The 19,023-nt window shown below is 35.8% G+C and overlaps 1 protein-coding gene and 1 pseudogene across 1 annotated transcript; both read right to left on the bottom strand.

The window, feature by feature from the left end:
* Positions 1-4,413: 4,413 nt before the first annotated feature.
* LOC136175875 (putative olfactory receptor 56B2) lies at positions 4,414-6,895 on the bottom strand (annotated as a pseudogene).
* A 10,267-nt stretch (positions 6,896-17,162) lies between these two features.
* On the bottom strand, positions 17,163-18,146 carry LOC136175874 (olfactory receptor 52N4-like). Its single transcript, XM_065946066.1, has one exon. The coding sequence runs from the start codon at positions 18,144-18,146 to the stop codon at positions 17,163-17,165; it is 984 nt and encodes a 327-aa protein (XP_065802138.1).
* Positions 18,147-19,023: the final 877 nt, after the last annotated feature.

Below are 19,023 nucleotides of genomic sequence, written 5' to 3'. Positions count from 1 at the left end.
AGAAGAGGAAAACTGTGAACAAATTGTTAAATATATATTATGGACTTTTTCAGTTGTAGTAATGCTGAATAATCCTTGTTAGAATGGGTTAATCGCATGTCAATTGAAAATCAATCAAATCACAAAACAATGAGTGTAATATTAATGTTTTGGCAAAGGCCTGCTAAATTTATTTATACTATATCTAAGATACACTTCATCTAATCATTTGTCAGTATTCTAATTTGAAAACTTAAAGCATACTTTTTATGATCTGTTTCTACTATTTATTATCTCTTCTCCAAAATGTGTAGATGGAATCAAAACTGAAGTTGTGCAAACATAATAAACAATTAATATGAATCCAAAAACCCTCTCTACCTTTTTTTATTGCTTAAAGAATAAATTAAAAATGCTGTTTCTACTTCTTTTGTGTCTTTAGTACCTTAGTTTCTGGTTCAGCAGAGAGCTGAATGCAATCTGGTTCAGGTGTTTAGGATATTAGTCAAAAGATATCATGATTCTGCAATATATGTACATGCACAATCCTCAATTCCTTAATCCTTTGCTATTCAAACTATTGAATGTGGAATTTAAAGAAAAATGTGTGCAATTTATTCCAAGAGCATATGCACAACATTAAAGATACACAGACTATTCATGGAAATTAAACTAACTCCTACCTGAGGAGGAAAATGGAAGGTTTACATTCTTATCATCTATAAGATAAGACATAAACAAGAGAATAATTTCATATACATGCATCTATATGCATCTGTTTGCTTTGTGTGAAGAAGTATATATAGGGGCTATAGAATGAACACTGTAGTGTTTAATGAAAATTACTAATTTTGACATTTACAGAATTATCTAGAATATTTAGATGCCCAAAAATTGAGATTAATAATGATGATATAATGGCAATAACTAATAATAAAACATAACAATTGCTTCTAGATTTATACTCTTTAGTTGGATGATAAAATCAATGCCTGCATATTTTTATTAATTGGAAAAATAAAACAAGTTTGGAAAGAAAATTATGTTTACCAGATACATGTTTGTTTTTTTTATTTAAGGATAATTTCTTTACAATGTTGTGATTGATTGTCTCTGGCATACACCAATGGGAATTAGTTATTATATATATATATATCATATATTATATTATATTTTAATATATTAATATTATAGTATATTATTTATATATATTCATTATTATTTTATATTATACATATTAATATTCTTTATATATTATTATCATATTATATATATATACACACATATATCATATATATACATATATATACACACATATATTATAATATATATATACACACATACACACACACACACACACACACACACACACACACTTCCTCTCAAGCTTCCCTCCCCTCTATCCATTTCACCCCTGTTGGTTGTCACAGAGGGCCGGGCTGGGCTTCTTGTGTTATATAGCAGTTTCCAGCTAGTTATCTATTTTACACATGATAAGGTATAAATGTCAAAATTTTTAATGAACATTTGTTATATGTGTTTTTGAAAAAAAGTTTTGACAATGTTATATTAAAACAAAAATTCTTCAAGTTTAAATGGACATTCACAGCAGGGCTATTTCAGCAAAATTATGACTAAATGAAAGCGCATCATACATACTTACACAATTTATTTAGTGATTTCCATTCTTAGATTTATACATTATTTTGCATAAAAATGATACAAGTTTATATGTAGAAGAAAACTTTTAGCACAGTGTTTTTTTACTTAATCATTTTTTATTGAGGTGAAATTCACATACCATTAAATTAAATATTTTACTCTTTGAAAAGTAAATTGAAGGCTGTGCAAATATCAACACTATATAGTTCCAAAACATTTTTGTTGCCTCAAAAGGAAACTCCACAAAAGTTAATCAGTCACTCATTCCCCCAGTTTTCTAGCTCTTGTCAATAAATAATTTGCCTTCTGATTCAATGAGTTTACCTATTCTGAATATCTCATAAAAAAGAAATCATAGAATACTTAACCATTTATGTTGGGTTTTTTCACTTAAGATAATGCTTTCAAGTTTCATCTCCATAACAGCATACAATTTTAATTTATTTTTATTGAGATATATTTGATTTATAAAGTTGTATTGATTTCTGCTATACAAAAAAGGAATTCAGTTATACATATACATACATTTCAAAATATTCATTCTCATTATTATTTATCATAGGATACTGCATATAATTCTCTGTGCTAAACAGTAAGCCCTTGCTGCTTATTCATTCCATATATAATAGTTTACTTTTGCTAAACCCAGCTAAACACAATCTCCACTCCATCTTTCCCCCCATTTGCTCTCTCCAGTAAACCATACATTTGTATTCTATATCTATGAATCTATTTCTATTTTGTAAATAAGTTCACTTTAACCACTTTTTTAGATTCCACATGTAAGTGATATTCGTATGATTTGTCTTTCTCTGTCTGACTTATTTCATTCAGTGTGACAATCTCTGGGTCCACCTGTGCTGCTGTAAGTGATATTGTTTTGTTCTTTTTATGGCTGAATGGTACTCCATTATATATATGTACCACATTTCCTTTATCTGTATATCTGTTGATGGACATTTAGATTGGTTCTATTTCGGATGCTTCCCAGAAGTATGTTAAATAGTCTTGGCTATTGTGAATACTGCTGCTAAGAACATATTGGTGCCTGTATCTTCTTGGATGAGAGTTTTGTGTGGCTATATGACCAGGCATTGGATTCCTGGATAATATGGAAATTTTATTTTTAGTTTTCTGAGGAGCATAGATACTGTTTCTCATGGTGGCTGTAGCAGTTTATATTCCCACCAACAATGCAGGGGGGTTCTCTTTTTCCACATCCTCTACAGCATTTACATAACAGTATATACTAGTACTTCATTTTATATGAATGATTAATAACTCCTTGTATATATATATATATAGAGAGAGAGAGTTTTGTTTTAACATTCAATAGATGAAGGGTTCTTTCTAACTTTTTTCTAGTAGGGTTGCTATGAATATGAATGTACAAGTTCTTTTTTCATACAAACTTTCCAATATTTTGGATAGACACTTAAGTGTTGAATTCTTGATTTATACAGCAAATGTGCCTTTCTAATTGCCAGAACTAATTCCACAGCTCTTACATGATTTTATATTTCTAAAGCAATGTACTAGGACCTCTGTATGTTAAAATCACCAACACTTGCTAATTTAATTTTACAAAAACAACAACAACAACAACAACAACAACTAAACTAAAAAACCCTTTTAGGGGAAATAGTGGTCTCTTTTATGGTTTTGAATGGATTTGAATTTGTTTAATGAAAAATAATGTTGAGCATCTTTTCATATGCTTATAGGCCTTGTACATCTTCTTCAGAGAAATACCTATTCAAGTTATTTATCCATTTATAAAGATATAAAATGCATTAGGATGCAAATGCACAAATGGTTGAAGTAAATCCTGTGCTTTCAGCAGCTATATAAAATGTACCTGGAATTAAAAAGAAAGGACTGTCAGATATTTGGTTTAATCATGTCTATTGATCTTTGTCTGGAAAAGTAATGCATATTCCACTTGCACATCTCTTGAATTTCTTGAGGTAATGAGAATCAATGTGTTATTCTGCTTTAAATGAAGATCTTTCTTGACAACTAAGATTACAAATACTAGCTTCACTACTTTTTTTAAAGTTTCATTTTTCACCACAAATTCCTTATGCTAACTGAAAACTGCTAGTGTCAGTATCCTTATCTCTTTTGCCATTTCAAAGTCTCAGAGAATATGATGGATACATATTTGGAAAAAAAAGCGCCTTCTCCATATTAATTGCTCTTGTTGTCTAGCTTAAGAAACATATATAAGCCCTGACTGACCCCCTTGTTCTTGAGGGCATATATTGAGCACTTTTCACATGTTTGTTAGCAATTGTACATCTTCTTGAGAGAAATGTCCATTCAAGTCCTTGATCTTTTAAAAAAGATAATGACACATCATAAATCCAATAGACAAATGGTATAGGAGGAAGTGCTACCCTATCAGTAATTATATCAAATGTACATGGCTTAAAGGCTCTAATTAAAAAGAATAGACTGGCAGATATCTGATTTAACCACATTGACTGGAAGTTTTAGCCAGGGCAACTAGGTAAGAAAATAAAATATTTATTCTGCTTCTCTTTCCTTTGGATTTTTGAGAGAATCATCATTTTGTATAACAGAAATTTCTTGAAAAACATGCCAAAAAATTAGTTTTACTGCTTTTTTGGACGTATCATTAGTTGCAATAGATTACTTGAATCAACCAAAAAATGTCAGTGTTTCTTAGTTCTTCTTCCATCTACAATCCTAGGAGGATATAATGGATATATACATGGGGATATTACAAAGGTGAGCATCCTCTCCAAGTTAGCTGCCTTGGCAGTTCAGCTTAACGAACTTATATAAGCCATGTCTCAGGTCCTTGTTCTTGAGTACATAGACCATGGGATTGAGGGCAGGAGGAATGACATTTGCAAGTACATTGAGTAGAACTGGGATGAGGTGAGCTGTCTTTGTTGCACCATGGGTGACAGAAAGGACAATAAGAATTGTATAGAAAAAAAGGGTTAGGATAATGTAGGAAGTGCAAGTACTTAAGGTCTTGGGTGTAGCTTCTGCTGAGCTCCGCTTCAGCAGAGAGTGAAGAATTAGAACATAGGATATAATAATCAAACCCAAGTCACTTCCCATGAGTGTCCAGGCCAGAAGTAACTGATAGACACTGTTGATTCTCTTGTCATCACAGGATAGGCTAGTGACTCCAAGAGTAGAATACAGACAGTGCTTGGTTTGGTTTTTTGAGTAGTGTCTCTGAGCAGCCAACACAAGCACAGGGATAGAAGACAGACAGTTTCTGAGTGTCCTGAACACAGTGGCTTTGACCACAAAAGATTCGTTGATTGTTGATGGATAGCGTAGTGATTGACAGATGGCTACATATCTATCTATAGCCATGCAGACAAAGTTGCCTGATTCCATAAACATAAATGCATATATGACATACATTTGCAGAAAGCACTCAGGGAGACTGATAGACTTAGCACTGAATCACAAGATAGCCAAAATCTTGGGCATGATGTTGGTAGCCATGCCCATATCTACCACGGCCAGGATACCCAGGAAATGGTACATAGGCTGGTGCAGTGTTGCCTCCTTGTTGATGATGATCAGGATAAGGATATTGGCGCTGAGAGCTAAGAGGTAGAGCAGAGTCAGGAGCAGGGAGAGCCATTGCTACCAGCTGTGAATGCCTTGGAATCCCAACAGAATAAACTCAGAGACCTGGAACTTTGAGCTGTTGGAATCTCTGAGGTCTTGGAAAATCTTCACTAAGAGGAAAAATATGCAAGGCTACTATTCTTAATAATTTCTCTGACAATGTTTGAAAAGGAGTTACTCAGGTTCATGATATTCTTTGTGGTAGTGGTGGTACAATCATGGTCATTTTTATTCTCATCCCAGCACTAACATGTTTTGTATATTTCTAGTGAAACAGGAACTTTTGTAACATTAAGTGTTAGCTTAGTTAATCAAAACACAAACTTCATACCATAAGGCAGTTCATACTGTTTTGTCCTTCTCAAGACTGAGGAAAAAAAACATTAGTGAAAATTAGAACCTTGGCCACTATCTTCAGTCTGGAAATTATGGAATTTAGACAAAATGAAAGCCCTCTAATTTCACAGTCTGGCATCTTAAAGTTGGTTTTACTAAAGTGTTGGATTATTAGAGACTTAATATATCGTATGAGTGTAAAGATTTTTGAGTATGGAGATATTTATGTAACATTAAATTATATGATATTGATAATAACTTTTTTCTAGGTCATGAGATTTTATGAAATAATGAGTATTATTCACTTTAATTACAATATATAAATTAATTTATTATACACTTGTTTTAGTGAGTAAACTGATATCAAAATTGTGAATGACCTATATGAAATCATGTAACAAAAGGAGAGAAAAATAATTGAGATATCTCAGCATAATGTAAAACCAATTATTTCTGGTTTTCAGTAGTTTTCCTCTATTTGACATAGTTTTGATTTTTGGACCACTCCAGATAGTCATATTATAAAAAGTAAAACAGATAATTAAAATTTAGCTTCAGAAAAATTGTTTGAAACGAATTACTCAATTAAATTAATGTGTAACGATCAAAAATTTTTAAATTTAGTCATTTGTTCATTTTAATCTAAAAACTGAGATTTGCATAATCTATTTCTCCTAAATGTTTGCTATTTATTTGTTTCCTTTCAATAGTTTATATATTTAGCATGCATTAGCAGGATATGGAGAAGGAAATTGCAACCCACTCCAGTACTCTTGCCTGGAAAATCCCATGGATACAGGAACCTGGTAGGCTACAGTCCATGGGGTCGCAAAGAGTCAGACATGACTGAGTGACTTCACTTCACTTATGAGGATATATAATTTTGAAAAACTCTATGGTTGGTATTTGCAGTGTCTACAGAAAAACAGTATGGATACACACAGCTGGTGAATATATTCATCTCAAAGGAAGTGATGATATTAAATTATACTTACAACAAAATAAAAAATGGTAGACTAAAAAAGATATATATTGATGCAAATATACTTATTCTGCTTCATATATGTTATTTTAATAACCTCTAAATTTCAATGCTTTATTTTATAGTTTTCATTGTTTTTATTATTAATATTGGAAATATTTATCAAATGTCATACATTCCTTGACTATTCAGTTCAGTTCAGTTCAGTTCAGTCACTCAGTTGTGTCCGACTCTTTGTGACCCCATGAAGTGCAGCACGCCAGGCCTCCCTGTCCATTACACCTCCTGGAATCCGCCCAAACCGATGTCCATCGAATCGGTGATGCCATCGAACCATCTCATCCTCTGTCATCCTCTTCTCCAGCCCTCAATCTTTTCCAGCATCAGGGTCTTTTCAAATGAGTCAGTTCTTCGCAGCAGGTGGTCAAAGTATTGGAGTTTCAGCTTCAACATCAGTTCTTCCAATGAACACCCAGGACTGGTCTCCTTTAGGATGGGTTGGATGGATCTCCTTGCAGTCCAAGGGACTCCCAAGTGTCTTCTCCAACACCACAGTTCAAAAGCATCAATTCTTTGGCACTCAGCTTTCTTTCTAGCCCAACTCTCACATCCATACATGACCGTTGGAAAAACCAGAGCCTTGACTGGACGGACCTTTGTTGGCAAAGTAATGTCTCTGCTTTTTAATGTGCTGTCTAGGGTGGTCATAGCTTTCCTACTAATGAGTAAGCATCTTTTAATTTCATGGCTGCAATTACCATCTGCAGTGATTTTGGAATCCAAAAAAATAGAGTCAGCCACTGTTTCCACTGTTTCCCCATCTATTTTCTATGAAGTGATGGGACTGGGTGCCATAATCTTAGTTTTTTGAATGTTGAGCTTTAAGTCAAATTTTTCACTCTCCTCTTTCACTTTCATCTTTGACTGTTAATTCACACTTAATAAAGAGTCTTTGGAAAACTGATTTGAAACTCCAGATGATGAGTGGATATCATTACTTGGTAGTATCTACTTTGTGTGCTCCTATTGGGTCCTCTTTGCTTCACTGTTGACCTTCCTAGTTCATAGACCTCCAGCCCAACCAAGGACTTTCACATTTTTGAGAAAAGAGCAATACAGATAGAACTAGAAATGAAACTAAGTAAAAGTTTGGAAGAGATCCAGAGAATTCTCAAAGAGGAAAAGACAAATGATGTTGCATCAAATGCATGGTTAGAATTCTGCTAATCAGTGTCTTCCTTTCTTTCTTCTGTAGTTGTTTGCTTTCCTACTCACTTTCATCAATATTTTTAGCTTTGTAATTTTGCAGGGTTCTATTCTGTTTTTTGCCCAACCACAACAAAATCCAACTTCAAACATCACATTCTTTACACTCAGCTGTGGACTTTCCTGGTGGCTCAGTTTTAGGGAAACCACCTGCCAATGCAGGAGACACGGGTTCAGTCCCTGATTAGGGAAGATCCCACATGCTGCGGAGCAGCTTAAGCCTCTCTGCCACAACTCTCAGCCTGTGCTCTAAAGCCCATGCTCTGAGAAAACAAGAGGAGCCACAGCAATGAGAAACCTGAGCACTGCATCTAGAGAGCAGCCCTGCTCATCGCAACTAGAGAAAAAACCTTGCAGCAAAGAAGATCCAGCAGACCCCCAAAAAATAAATAAAAATAATAAAAAAAAGAATACTCAACTCTATGTCAGACAGAACAGTGAGCCATCCTTTGAATTTTCTTAATATAATTGCAAAAGATGCAGGCATTCTGGGTATGGTGTATGTCTGGCAGTAGATGAAATATATTTCTCATTTAACATCTTAATAATATAAAAATTATCAATAACATGAATTCACCAGATTTTAGTCAAAATCTGAGTGATTAGAATTATGTATTTATGTTAATACTTGCATTGTATGACGAGACAATGTGCACATATTTGATATTAATAAATATTTTTGAGTGAATGAAGAGGTTAATGAATAAATGATTCAGATTTTGTCAGACTTTAAGAATTTATTAACTGTATTTTAAACATTATTTTTGGAAGGTATGAGAGGAAACACTAGAAGAAAGACAACTATAATTTCTATTTCTTAATTCAACAGAAAACTTAAATTCCTAAAAGAAAAAAAAAATTACCCACTGCAAAATAGATTTAAAAAAAAATCAAAAGAGCATGGAACAAAATAAGCCAACAGTTAAAACAAGTATGTTAGATTTGGAAATTAAGTTCAGTCAGTTAGACAATGCTACATATTGACCATATTTTACATTGATTATATGAAATCGTTTATGCAATAAAATATATATGTATATGTGTTAGCCTCCATGATTAGCCCCAGTGACTTAATAGTAAAGGGCCCACCTGCTAATGCAGGAGATGTGGGTTCCATCCCTGGGTCAGGAAAAACCCTGGAGAAAGAAATGGCAGCCACTTCAGTATTCTTGTCTGGAAGATCCTATGAACAGAGGAGCCTAGGTCTATGGGGTCACCAAGAAGTTGGACATGACTTATGCAATAAAATATATATGTATAAATATGAATCACCAAAGCTAGCAATGGTATTTTTCACAGAACTAGAATAAATAATTTCACAATTTGTATGAAAATACAAAAAACCTGGAATAGCCAAAGCAATCTTGAGAAAGAAGAATGGAACTGAAGGAATCAACCTGCCTGACTTTAGGCTCTGCTACAAAGCCACAATCATCAAGACAGCATGGTACTGGCACAAAGACAGAAATATAGATCAATGGAACAAAATAGTAGGCGCAGAGATAAATCCACACACCTATGGACATCTTATCTTTGACAAAGGAGGCAAGAATATACAATGGAGAAAAGAATCTCTTTAACAAGTGGTGCTGGGCAAAGACAGAAATATAGATCAGTGGAACAAAATAGAAAACCCAGAGGTAAATCCACATACCTATGGACACCTTATTTTCAACAAAGGAAGCAAGGTATACAATGGAAAAACGACAACCTCTTTAACAATTGGTGCTTGGAAAACTGGTCAACCACTTGTCAAAGAATGAAACTAGAACACTTTCTAACACCATACACAAAAATAAACTCAATATGGATTAAAGATCTAAATGTAAGACCAGAAACTATAAAACTCCTAGAGGAGAACATAGGCAAAACACTCTCCGACATAAATCACAGCAGGATCCTCTATGACCCACCTCCCTGAATATTGGAAATAAAAGCAAAAATAAACAAATGGGACCTAATTAAACTGAAAAGCTTTTGCACAACAAAGGAAACTATAAGTAAGGTGAAAAGACAGCCTTCAGAATGGGAGAAAATAATAGCAAATGAAGAAACAGACAAAGGATTAATCTCAAAAATATACAAGCAACACCTGCAGCTCAATTCCAGAAAAATAAATGACCCAGTCAAAAAAATGGGCCAAAGAACTAAACAGACATTTCTCCAAAGAAGACATACAAATGGCTAACAAACACATGAAAAGATGCTCAACATCACTCATTATCAGAGAAATGCAAATCAAAGCCACAATGAGGTACCATTACACGCCAGTCAGGATAGCTGCTATCCAAAAGTCTACAAGTAACAAATGCTGGAGAGGGTGTGGAGAAAAGGGAACCCTCTTACACTCTTGGTGGGAATGCAAACTAGTACAGACGCTATGGAAAACAGTGTGTAGATTTCTTAAAAAACTGGAAATAGAACTGTCATATGACCCAGCAATCCCGCTTCTGGGCATACAAACCGAGGAAACCAGATCTGAAAGAGACACGTGTACCCCAATGTACATCGCAGCACTGTTAATAATAGCCAGGACATGGAAGCAACCTAGATGCCCATCAGCAGACGAATGGATAAGGAAGCTGTGGTACATATACACCAGGGAATATTACTCAGCCATTAAAAAAATTCATTTGAATCAGTTCTAATGAGATGGATGAAACTGGAGCTCATTATATAGAGTGAAGTAAGCCAGAAAGATAAAGACCAATACAGTATACTAACGCATATATATGGAATTTTAGGAAGATGGTAATGATAACCCTATATGCAAAACAGAAAAAGAGACACAGATGTACAGAACAGACTTTTGGATTCTGTGGGTGATGGTAAGTGTGGGATGTTTTGAGAGAACAACATCGAAATATGTATATTATCAAGGGTGAAACAGATCACCAGCCTAGGTTTGATGTGTGAGACAAGAGCTCAGGGCTGGTGAACTGGGAGGACCCAAAGGGATGGGATGGGGGGGGGGAGGTGGGAGGGGGGATCGAGATGAGGAATACATGTAAATCCATGGCTGATTCATGTCAATGTATGGCAAAAACCACTACAATATTGTAAAGTAGTTAGCCTCCAACTAATAAAAATAAATGGGGGGAAAAAAAAAAACCAAGTGATGCTGGGAAAAGTGGTCAACCACTTGTAAAAGAGTGAAACTAAAACACTTTCTAACACCATACACAAAAATAAACTCAAAATGGATTAAAGACCTAAATGTAAGACCAGAAAGTAGAAAACTCCTAGAGGAAAACATAGGCAAAACACTCTCTGACATAAGTCACAGCAAGATCCTCTCTGACCCACCTCCCAGAGTAATGGAAACAAAAGCAAAAATAAACAAATGGGACCTAATTAAACTTAGAAGGTTTTGTGCAACTAAGAAAACTATAAGCAAGGTAAAAAGACAGACTTCAAAATGGGAGAAAATAATAAGAAATGAAGCAACTGACAAAGTAGTAGTGAAGTCGCTCAGTCATGTCCAACTCTTTGTGACCCCATGGACTGTAGCCCACCATGCTCCTCCCTCCATGGGATTTTCCAGGCAAGAGTACTGGAGTGGGTTGCCATTTCCTTCTACAGAGGATCTGCCCAACCCAGAAATTGAACCTGGGTCTCCCGCATTGTAGGCAGGCACTTTACCATCTGAGCCACCAGGGAAGTAACTGACAAAGAATTAATCTCAAAAATATACAAGCAGCTCATGAAGCTCAATTCCAGAAAAATAAATGACCCAATCAAACAATGGGCCGAAGAATGAAACTTACTTCTCCAAAAAAGACATACAGATAGCTAACAGACACCTGAAAAGATGCTCAACATCACTCATCATTAGAGAAATGCAAATCAAAACGACATTGAGGTACCAACTCACACGACTCAGAATGGTTGCTATCAAAAAGTCTACAAACAGTAAATGCTGGAGAGGTGGTAGAGATAAGTGTAACCCTCTTACATTGTTGGTGGGAATGCAAACTAGTACAGCCGCTTTGGAGAGCAGTGTGGAGATTTCTTAAAATGGACATAGGACTGTCATATGACCCAGCAATCCCACTGCTGAACATACACACCGAGAAAACCAGAATTGAAAGAGACATGTGTACCCCAATGTTCATCGCAGCACTGTTTACAATAGCCAGGACATGGAAGCAACCTAGATGCCCATCATCAGACAGGTGGATAAAGAAGTTTTGGTACATATACACAATGGAATCTTACTCAGCTATAAAAGGAATGCATTTGAGTCAGTTCTAATGAGATTAATGAAACTGGAGCCTGTTATACAGAGTGAAGTAAGTCAGAAAGAAAAACACCAATACAGTGTATTAATGCATATATATGGAATTTTGAAAGATGATAACGATGACCCTATATGCGAGACAATAAAAGTGACACAAATGTAAAGAACAGACTTTTGGACCTGTGGGAGATGGGAAGGGTGGGATGATTTAAGAGAATAGGATTGAAACATGTATATTATCATATGTGAAATAGATCGCCACTCCAGGTTCGATACATGAGTAGGGCGCTCAGGGCCGGTGCACTGGGATGACCCTGAGGGATGGTATGGTGAGGGAGATGGGAGAGGATTGCTGGATGGGAGACACATGGACACCCATGGCTGATTCATGTCAGTGTATGGCAAAAACCACTACAATATTGTAAAGTAATTATCCTCCAACTAAAATAAATAAATTAATTTAAAAATTTAAACTCAGAATTACCGTATGACTCAACAATTCCGCTGTGAGACATTGTTTTGTTGTTCAGACACTCAGTCATGTCCAACTCTTTGCAACCCCATGGACTGCAGCATGCCAGGCTTCCCTGTCCTTCACCATCTCCTGGAGCTTGCTCAAACTCATGTCCATTGAGTCAGTGATACCATCCAACCAGCTCATCTTGTGTTGTCCCCTTCTCCTGATTGAAAACAGGATGTTCCCAAAAAAAGGTACATGCATTTTTATAGCATAACTTTTCAAAGAGACCCAGTTTGTCTCTCACATCTGGTCACTATCCCCCGCTTCTGTATCTGTTTCTGCCCTGTGGGATTACTCTTCAGGGCAGGCTGGACCCTTGTGGTTTTTCTGCCTATATGGGGGCACAGCTGTGAGCTGTGGTAGAGTGGCTACTGTAGGAAGTCTTGGCTGCTTCTGGGGTCCCACTTGGGTAAGTGTCAGCAATGGCCAACACCACCTCACCCAGACTCTGCCCCAGGAGTGGGTTGCATCTGCAGCCTGGTCAAATCTTTCCTCTGGTTCTGGCCACCTCAGATTAAGCATCTGTTGCAGCATGAAATGAGTCAGGCCGGAGAGTTCACCTGACCCGGGACTGGAGAACGTGACAAGGCAGTTACAGGAAACACAACAGCTGCTAGGACAGACTATGTCTGCCCTTCCTGGGGACAAACCAGTAGGCACATGCTTTTCAGGAGCAGAGTCCAGGCTTCTCCAGCCTTTCTATCTGTTTCAGTCATTCTCTTATCCAGCCAAGAGGGTTTGTCTCCTCAGCATAGGACCCCAACAAATGACACTGGGGAAACTGGATATTCTCATTTACAAAAAATAAAATTGGACCATTACCTTGTATCATATACAAAAATTAATTCAAAATTAGTTAAATAGCTAAACTCAAGAACTGAAAAATAAGAACCTTAGAAGACATAGGGAAAACTCTTCATGATAATTGTGTTTGAAAATGGTTTCTTAAATATTACAATAAAAACACTGACAACAAAAGCAAAACCTAGAAAAATGAACTATATCAAATCTAAAAACTTGTGTGCAACAAAGGAAGCAATTAATAGAGTAAAAAGGAAATCCATGGAATGTGATGCTATGTTATTTGCAAAGCATATATTGATATGGGATTAATATCAGAATATATAAAGAGCACCATCTCAACACCAAAAAATTTGAAAAATATTTCTCCAAAGAAGATATAGAAATAAACATCAAGCACACAAAAATATGCTCAACATCATTGACTGTTGTTGTTCAGTCACCAAGTCATGTCCAACTCTCTGCAACCCTATGAACTGCAGTGTGCCAGGTTTCCCTGTCCTTCACTATCTCCCTGAGTTTGCTCAAACTCATGCCCATTGAGTCAGTGACGTCATCCAACCATCTCATCCTCTGTCCCTTCCTTCTCTTCTTGCCCTCAATTTTTCCCAGCAACAGAGTCTTTTCGAGTGAATTGGCTCTTCGCATCAGGTGGCCAAAATATTAGAACTTCAGCTTCAGTATCAATCCTTCCAATGAATATTAAAGGTTGATAACCTTTAGAATTGACTGAGTTGGTCTCCTTTCTCTCCAATTGACTCTCAAGAGTCTTCCCTAGCACCAGAGTTTGAAAGCATCAGTTCTTGATTAGGAAAATACAAATCCAAACCACAATGCAATATCACTTCACAATGGTATAGTGGTCAATATCAAAAACAAACAAACATAATATAACTAGTGCTGGTGAATATATGGAGAAATTGATACCCTCGTGTATTCTTGTTGAGAATGTAAAGGGTTGTGGCATTCATGGAAAAACAAGAGATGTCTTCCAAAAGTTAACAATAGGATTAATGTATAATTCAGTAATCACAGTTCTGGATGTATATCCGAAAGAAGTAAAAACAAGATCTTGAAGAGATATTTGCACAGCAATGTTCATTTCATCACTATTCACATTAGCCATAAAGTTGAAGCAAACTAAATGTCAGTAGACCACTGAAAGAATAAAGAAAATATGGTATATACATATAATAGAAAATTATTCAATCTTAGAAAAGGAAGAAATCCTTATGTCACAACATGAATGAACCATAAGGACAATATATTGTGTGAAAAAAGATAGTCATAGAAAGACACACAAAAATTACACATATATTAGGCATCTGTAATAATGAGACTCGTAGAAAAAAAAGTAGAAAGTTGGTACAAAGTGATGAGAAGAGGGAGAAAAGGAAAAACTACTGTTCACTCTGTAGAGTTTCTTCTTTGTAAGATGAAGTTCTAGAGTTCTGCTGTAGAGCATTGTAAATTCATACAGTTCTGCTTAAATGTACCCTTAAAAATGGTTTATGTGGTAAATCTTCTATTGTGTGTATTTACTACACTTAAAATAATTTTTTTAGCAATAAAACTCTTAGAAAGGGGAGATAGAATGGTGGTTACCAGAGATGTGGAGAAGGAAAAAAAAAAAAAGGGAATAGTTCAATAGGTATATACTGTTGGTGTTGCAAGAAAAAAGCAAGTTCTAGAAATCTGTATACAACAATGTGCATATAGTTAATACTAATATGTGCGTGTGTGTGTGTGTGTGTGATCAGTTGTGTCCAACTCTTTGCAACCTCATGGACTGTAGCCTGCCAGGCTCCTCTGTCTATGGAATTTTTCAGACAAGAATAGAGGAGTGGGTTGCCATTTCTTCCTCCAGGGGATTTTCCTGCCCTAGGGTTCGAAACCGCATCTCCTGGGTCTGTAAATTTAAAAATCCTTTAAGTGATCATTTTTATGTTATCTTTTTTTACCACAATAATATAAAAGGAAGGGTTAAATTTTGTCTAATCCTTTTTCCTTAACAATTATGTGGTAACATGTTGGTTATTATTTAGCTTGTTAATGTAGTTGACTGTTGAAGCAATCTTGAATGCTGAGAATAAAATCCACTGGACTAACTATTTAATAATGGTATATAATTTTTATGCATTTTTGAATTTTATTTGTTGGGTATTTTTAAGGAATTTTTCCATCTGGAATCATAAGAGATATTGTTTTGTAGATTTTGTTGCTGTTGTTCTATCTTTCTCCAGTTTGGGTAACAGAATAACACTAACATAATAGAAAGAATTGTGAAGTATTCCCTTCTCTTCTATTCTCTAGCAAATATTGCATAGAATTGGTGTTAATACTTCAAAAGTTTGGTAGAATTCTCCAATGAAAATACAAGGCTCTGGAGATTACTCTTTTAATAAAAATTCAATGTCATTAATGGTAACAGAACTGTTGAAATTGTATTTTTCATATTGAGTACATTTTGGTGTGTTTTCTGGGCAATTGTCAAGAATTTGTTTAGTGCAGTATTTCCATATTACCCTTTCATTTTTTCAGAGTCCACCATGATATTCTGTTTCATTCCTGGTATTGTGAATTTGTTTCTTCTCTTTTTTTCCTTATCAATATTGATAGAGGTTAGTCCATTTTAATGATATTTTCAAGTAGAAAACTATATGCTTCATTAATTTTAGCTTTAATTTTCTGATTTTAATTTCATTATCTTCTCCTGTTTATCATTCCCTTTCTTCTACTAATGAAATAGTAGCCTTGTAGGAGTTATCAGTTCAGTTCATTCACTCAGTCGTGTCCAACTCTTTGTGACCTCATGGACTGCAGTACACCAGGCTTCCCTGTCCATCACCAACTCCCAGAGCTTACTGTCATTCTTTTTCTAGATTTTTCAGGTGAGAGATTGGAATATTGCTTGGATATTTTCCCTCTTCTCTAATGTATGTATTGAGTGCTTTAAATTACTCTTTCAACAATACTTTAGTGTGTTCCAGAAATTATGATACATTGAATTCTATTTTTAGTCAATGTATTTTAAAATTTTCCTTGAAATTTCTTCTTTGACTCATGGATTATTTACAAGTGTCTGGCATATTTTCCAAATGTTTGTAGGTTTACCTGTCCTTTTTAAATTTTTTATTTATTGTCAGATTCTGGAAAATACACAGCATATGCTTTTGATCTTTTTGAAATATTTGGGTTTATCTTATGGCTCAGGATAAATCTTGTTATAGGTATGTGTTTCATGTACACATGAAAAAATTAATGTATATCCTAGCATTGTTGGGGAAATTGTTTTATAAAGATCTATTAGATACTGTTGATTGAACTTCTGTTGGGTTTTATATTCTTGTTGGTTTTCTGTATAGTTGTTCTATCCATTGTTGAGAGAGGTATGTTGAGGTTTCCAACTGAAATTTTCCATCACTATTTGAAAAGAAGACTTGTATCTACAGCAGATATCTGTTCCTTAATTATTCCTTTTTTAATAGTTATTCTGATTTCCACTATGTTTTCTTCATTGTAACTTGGGCTAATGAGGAGACTAGTCTTCCACAGAGGTGAGGAGATAAAAAATTCATAAGACAGTGTGTGCACATGGGGCAGGGGGGTGTCAAGGCTTTGGGCATCCTGAAGACATTGCCTCAATCAGCACCTTCACTTGTTCTGACCCAAATGTTACACTTACAAAGAAAATCTTAGATCCTGATCAAACTTCCAACAGAAGTGTCACTTTGTTTCTTTCCCTTTGCCTTTCATCTCTTCCCTGAAAGATATGTGACATAGGATTTTGTATTCTTAGAATCTGAAAGAATCCTTAGGACACAATCTCGTATCTGTTTGGTTTTCACCCCATAGACAATAGGGTTCATAGTGGGAGGCAGGAGCAGGTAAATATTGGCCACAATGATGTGGCAAGATGAAGGAATTGTATGGCTCCCAAAGCGATTAAAAAAGAAACAGAAGAAGGCTGGGCTGTAGGAGAAAACTATAGCACAGATGTGGGCAGTGCAGGTGCTGAAGGCCTTCCGCCGAGCTTCTGCTGATGATAGACTGACCACTGCCCGCAGGATCATGGTGTAGGAGATGGTGATGCACAGGATGTCAAAGCCCCCAATTAGGAAGGCAGCCATCAGACCATAGATAACATTGATCTTGATATTTCCACAAGATAGCTTGGCTACAGATAGCTGATCACAGTAGGTATGATGTATTACGTTTCCTCTGCAGTAGGGTAGTCGCTTGGTGAAGAAAACCAAGGGAATGATGAGAAATACTGCTCTCAGGAAAGTGGCAACCCCAACTTTTGCAATAACAGGATTGGTGAGGATGGTTGAATAGCGTAGAGGGTAGCAGATGGCCACATAGCGGTCCAAGGCCATAAGCATGAGCACCCCAGATTCCATCCCTGTGAAGGTGTGAATAAAGAACATCTGGACCAAACATTCTTCAAAGCTGATTTCCTTGAGTTGAAACCAGAAGATGCAAAGATCTTTAGGGGTGGTACTAGAGCACATGACAAGGTCAGTTAAGGAAAGCATGGCCAAGAAGTAATACATGGGTCTGTGTAGTGAGTCCTCATAGCGAATGAGGTAGAGGAGTCCGCAGTTCCCTACAATAGCTACAACATACATGGAACAGAATGGGAAGGAAATCCACATGTGCATGTCCTCCAGTCCTGGGATCCCATTAAGAATAAAACAGGCTGGTGTCACATCTGTTTGATTCAGCAGTATCATGATCAGGCTGGTATAGTCACTAAGAAGCTTATATGGTTTCACTTTTATTTTTTGTTTTGCTTTGCTTTTTGACCCTCCTAGATTTGGAAAACAGAAAAAGAAATCTCAGTTGCGGTCCTCTATCTGTCTCGTCTCTCTGTTAAATGTGCATTTTAAATCAAAGAATCAAACATTTTAATGCCAGGAATATTTATTTATGCATAGCTTAAACCAGGTATGTAGTCTTTGTTAATTCATTAAATGATAAATTCATTAAACAAAGATATATGTATCAGCTATTATATGCCAGGCACTATCGCATATATTGAAACATTATTTTAAACAAAAGAGAAAATTCTAATAATTGATGAATAAGAATCTCAAAATAGATAAATCTTCATAAATTTTTAATTAAAAAACTTGGTTGCAGTCTTTCTAATTAATTTTTGTTTGCTGCTGCTGCTCCTAAGCCACTTCAGTCGTGTCCGACTCCTAGCGACCCCATGGACTGCAGCCTACCAGGCCCCTCCATCCACTAGGAGTTTCCAGGCAAGAGTAATGGAGTGGGTTGCCATTGCCTTCTCCGAATCCTATTTAAATGTTCATTACTGCACACATCTCCTTTTGGGTGTTTTCTTAAGGAAAATCTTATTAATTACTCATCAGTGACACAATAGACATGGTTAGAATGCATTTAATATAGATCTTATTTCTAACAGAGTTCATATTGATGCTTACTGTAAACCAGCCACCATTCTAGGATTTTACAAAGATTAACGCATTTAGTCCTCACTACAAGCTCAGAAAGCAATCTTTGATTAATCTGTACTTTGCTGCTGCTGTTGTTCAGTCTCTAAGTTGTGTCTGACTCCTTGTGACCCAATGAACCGCAGTAGGG

Source organism: Muntiacus reevesi, chromosome 9, assembly GCF_963930625.1.
Source record: "Muntiacus reevesi chromosome 9, mMunRee1.1, whole genome shotgun sequence".
In the NCBI taxonomy this organism is placed as follows: domain Eukaryota; kingdom Metazoa; phylum Chordata; class Mammalia; order Artiodactyla; family Cervidae; genus Muntiacus; species Muntiacus reevesi.
This window is presented reverse-complemented; position numbering and strand designations above follow the sequence as displayed.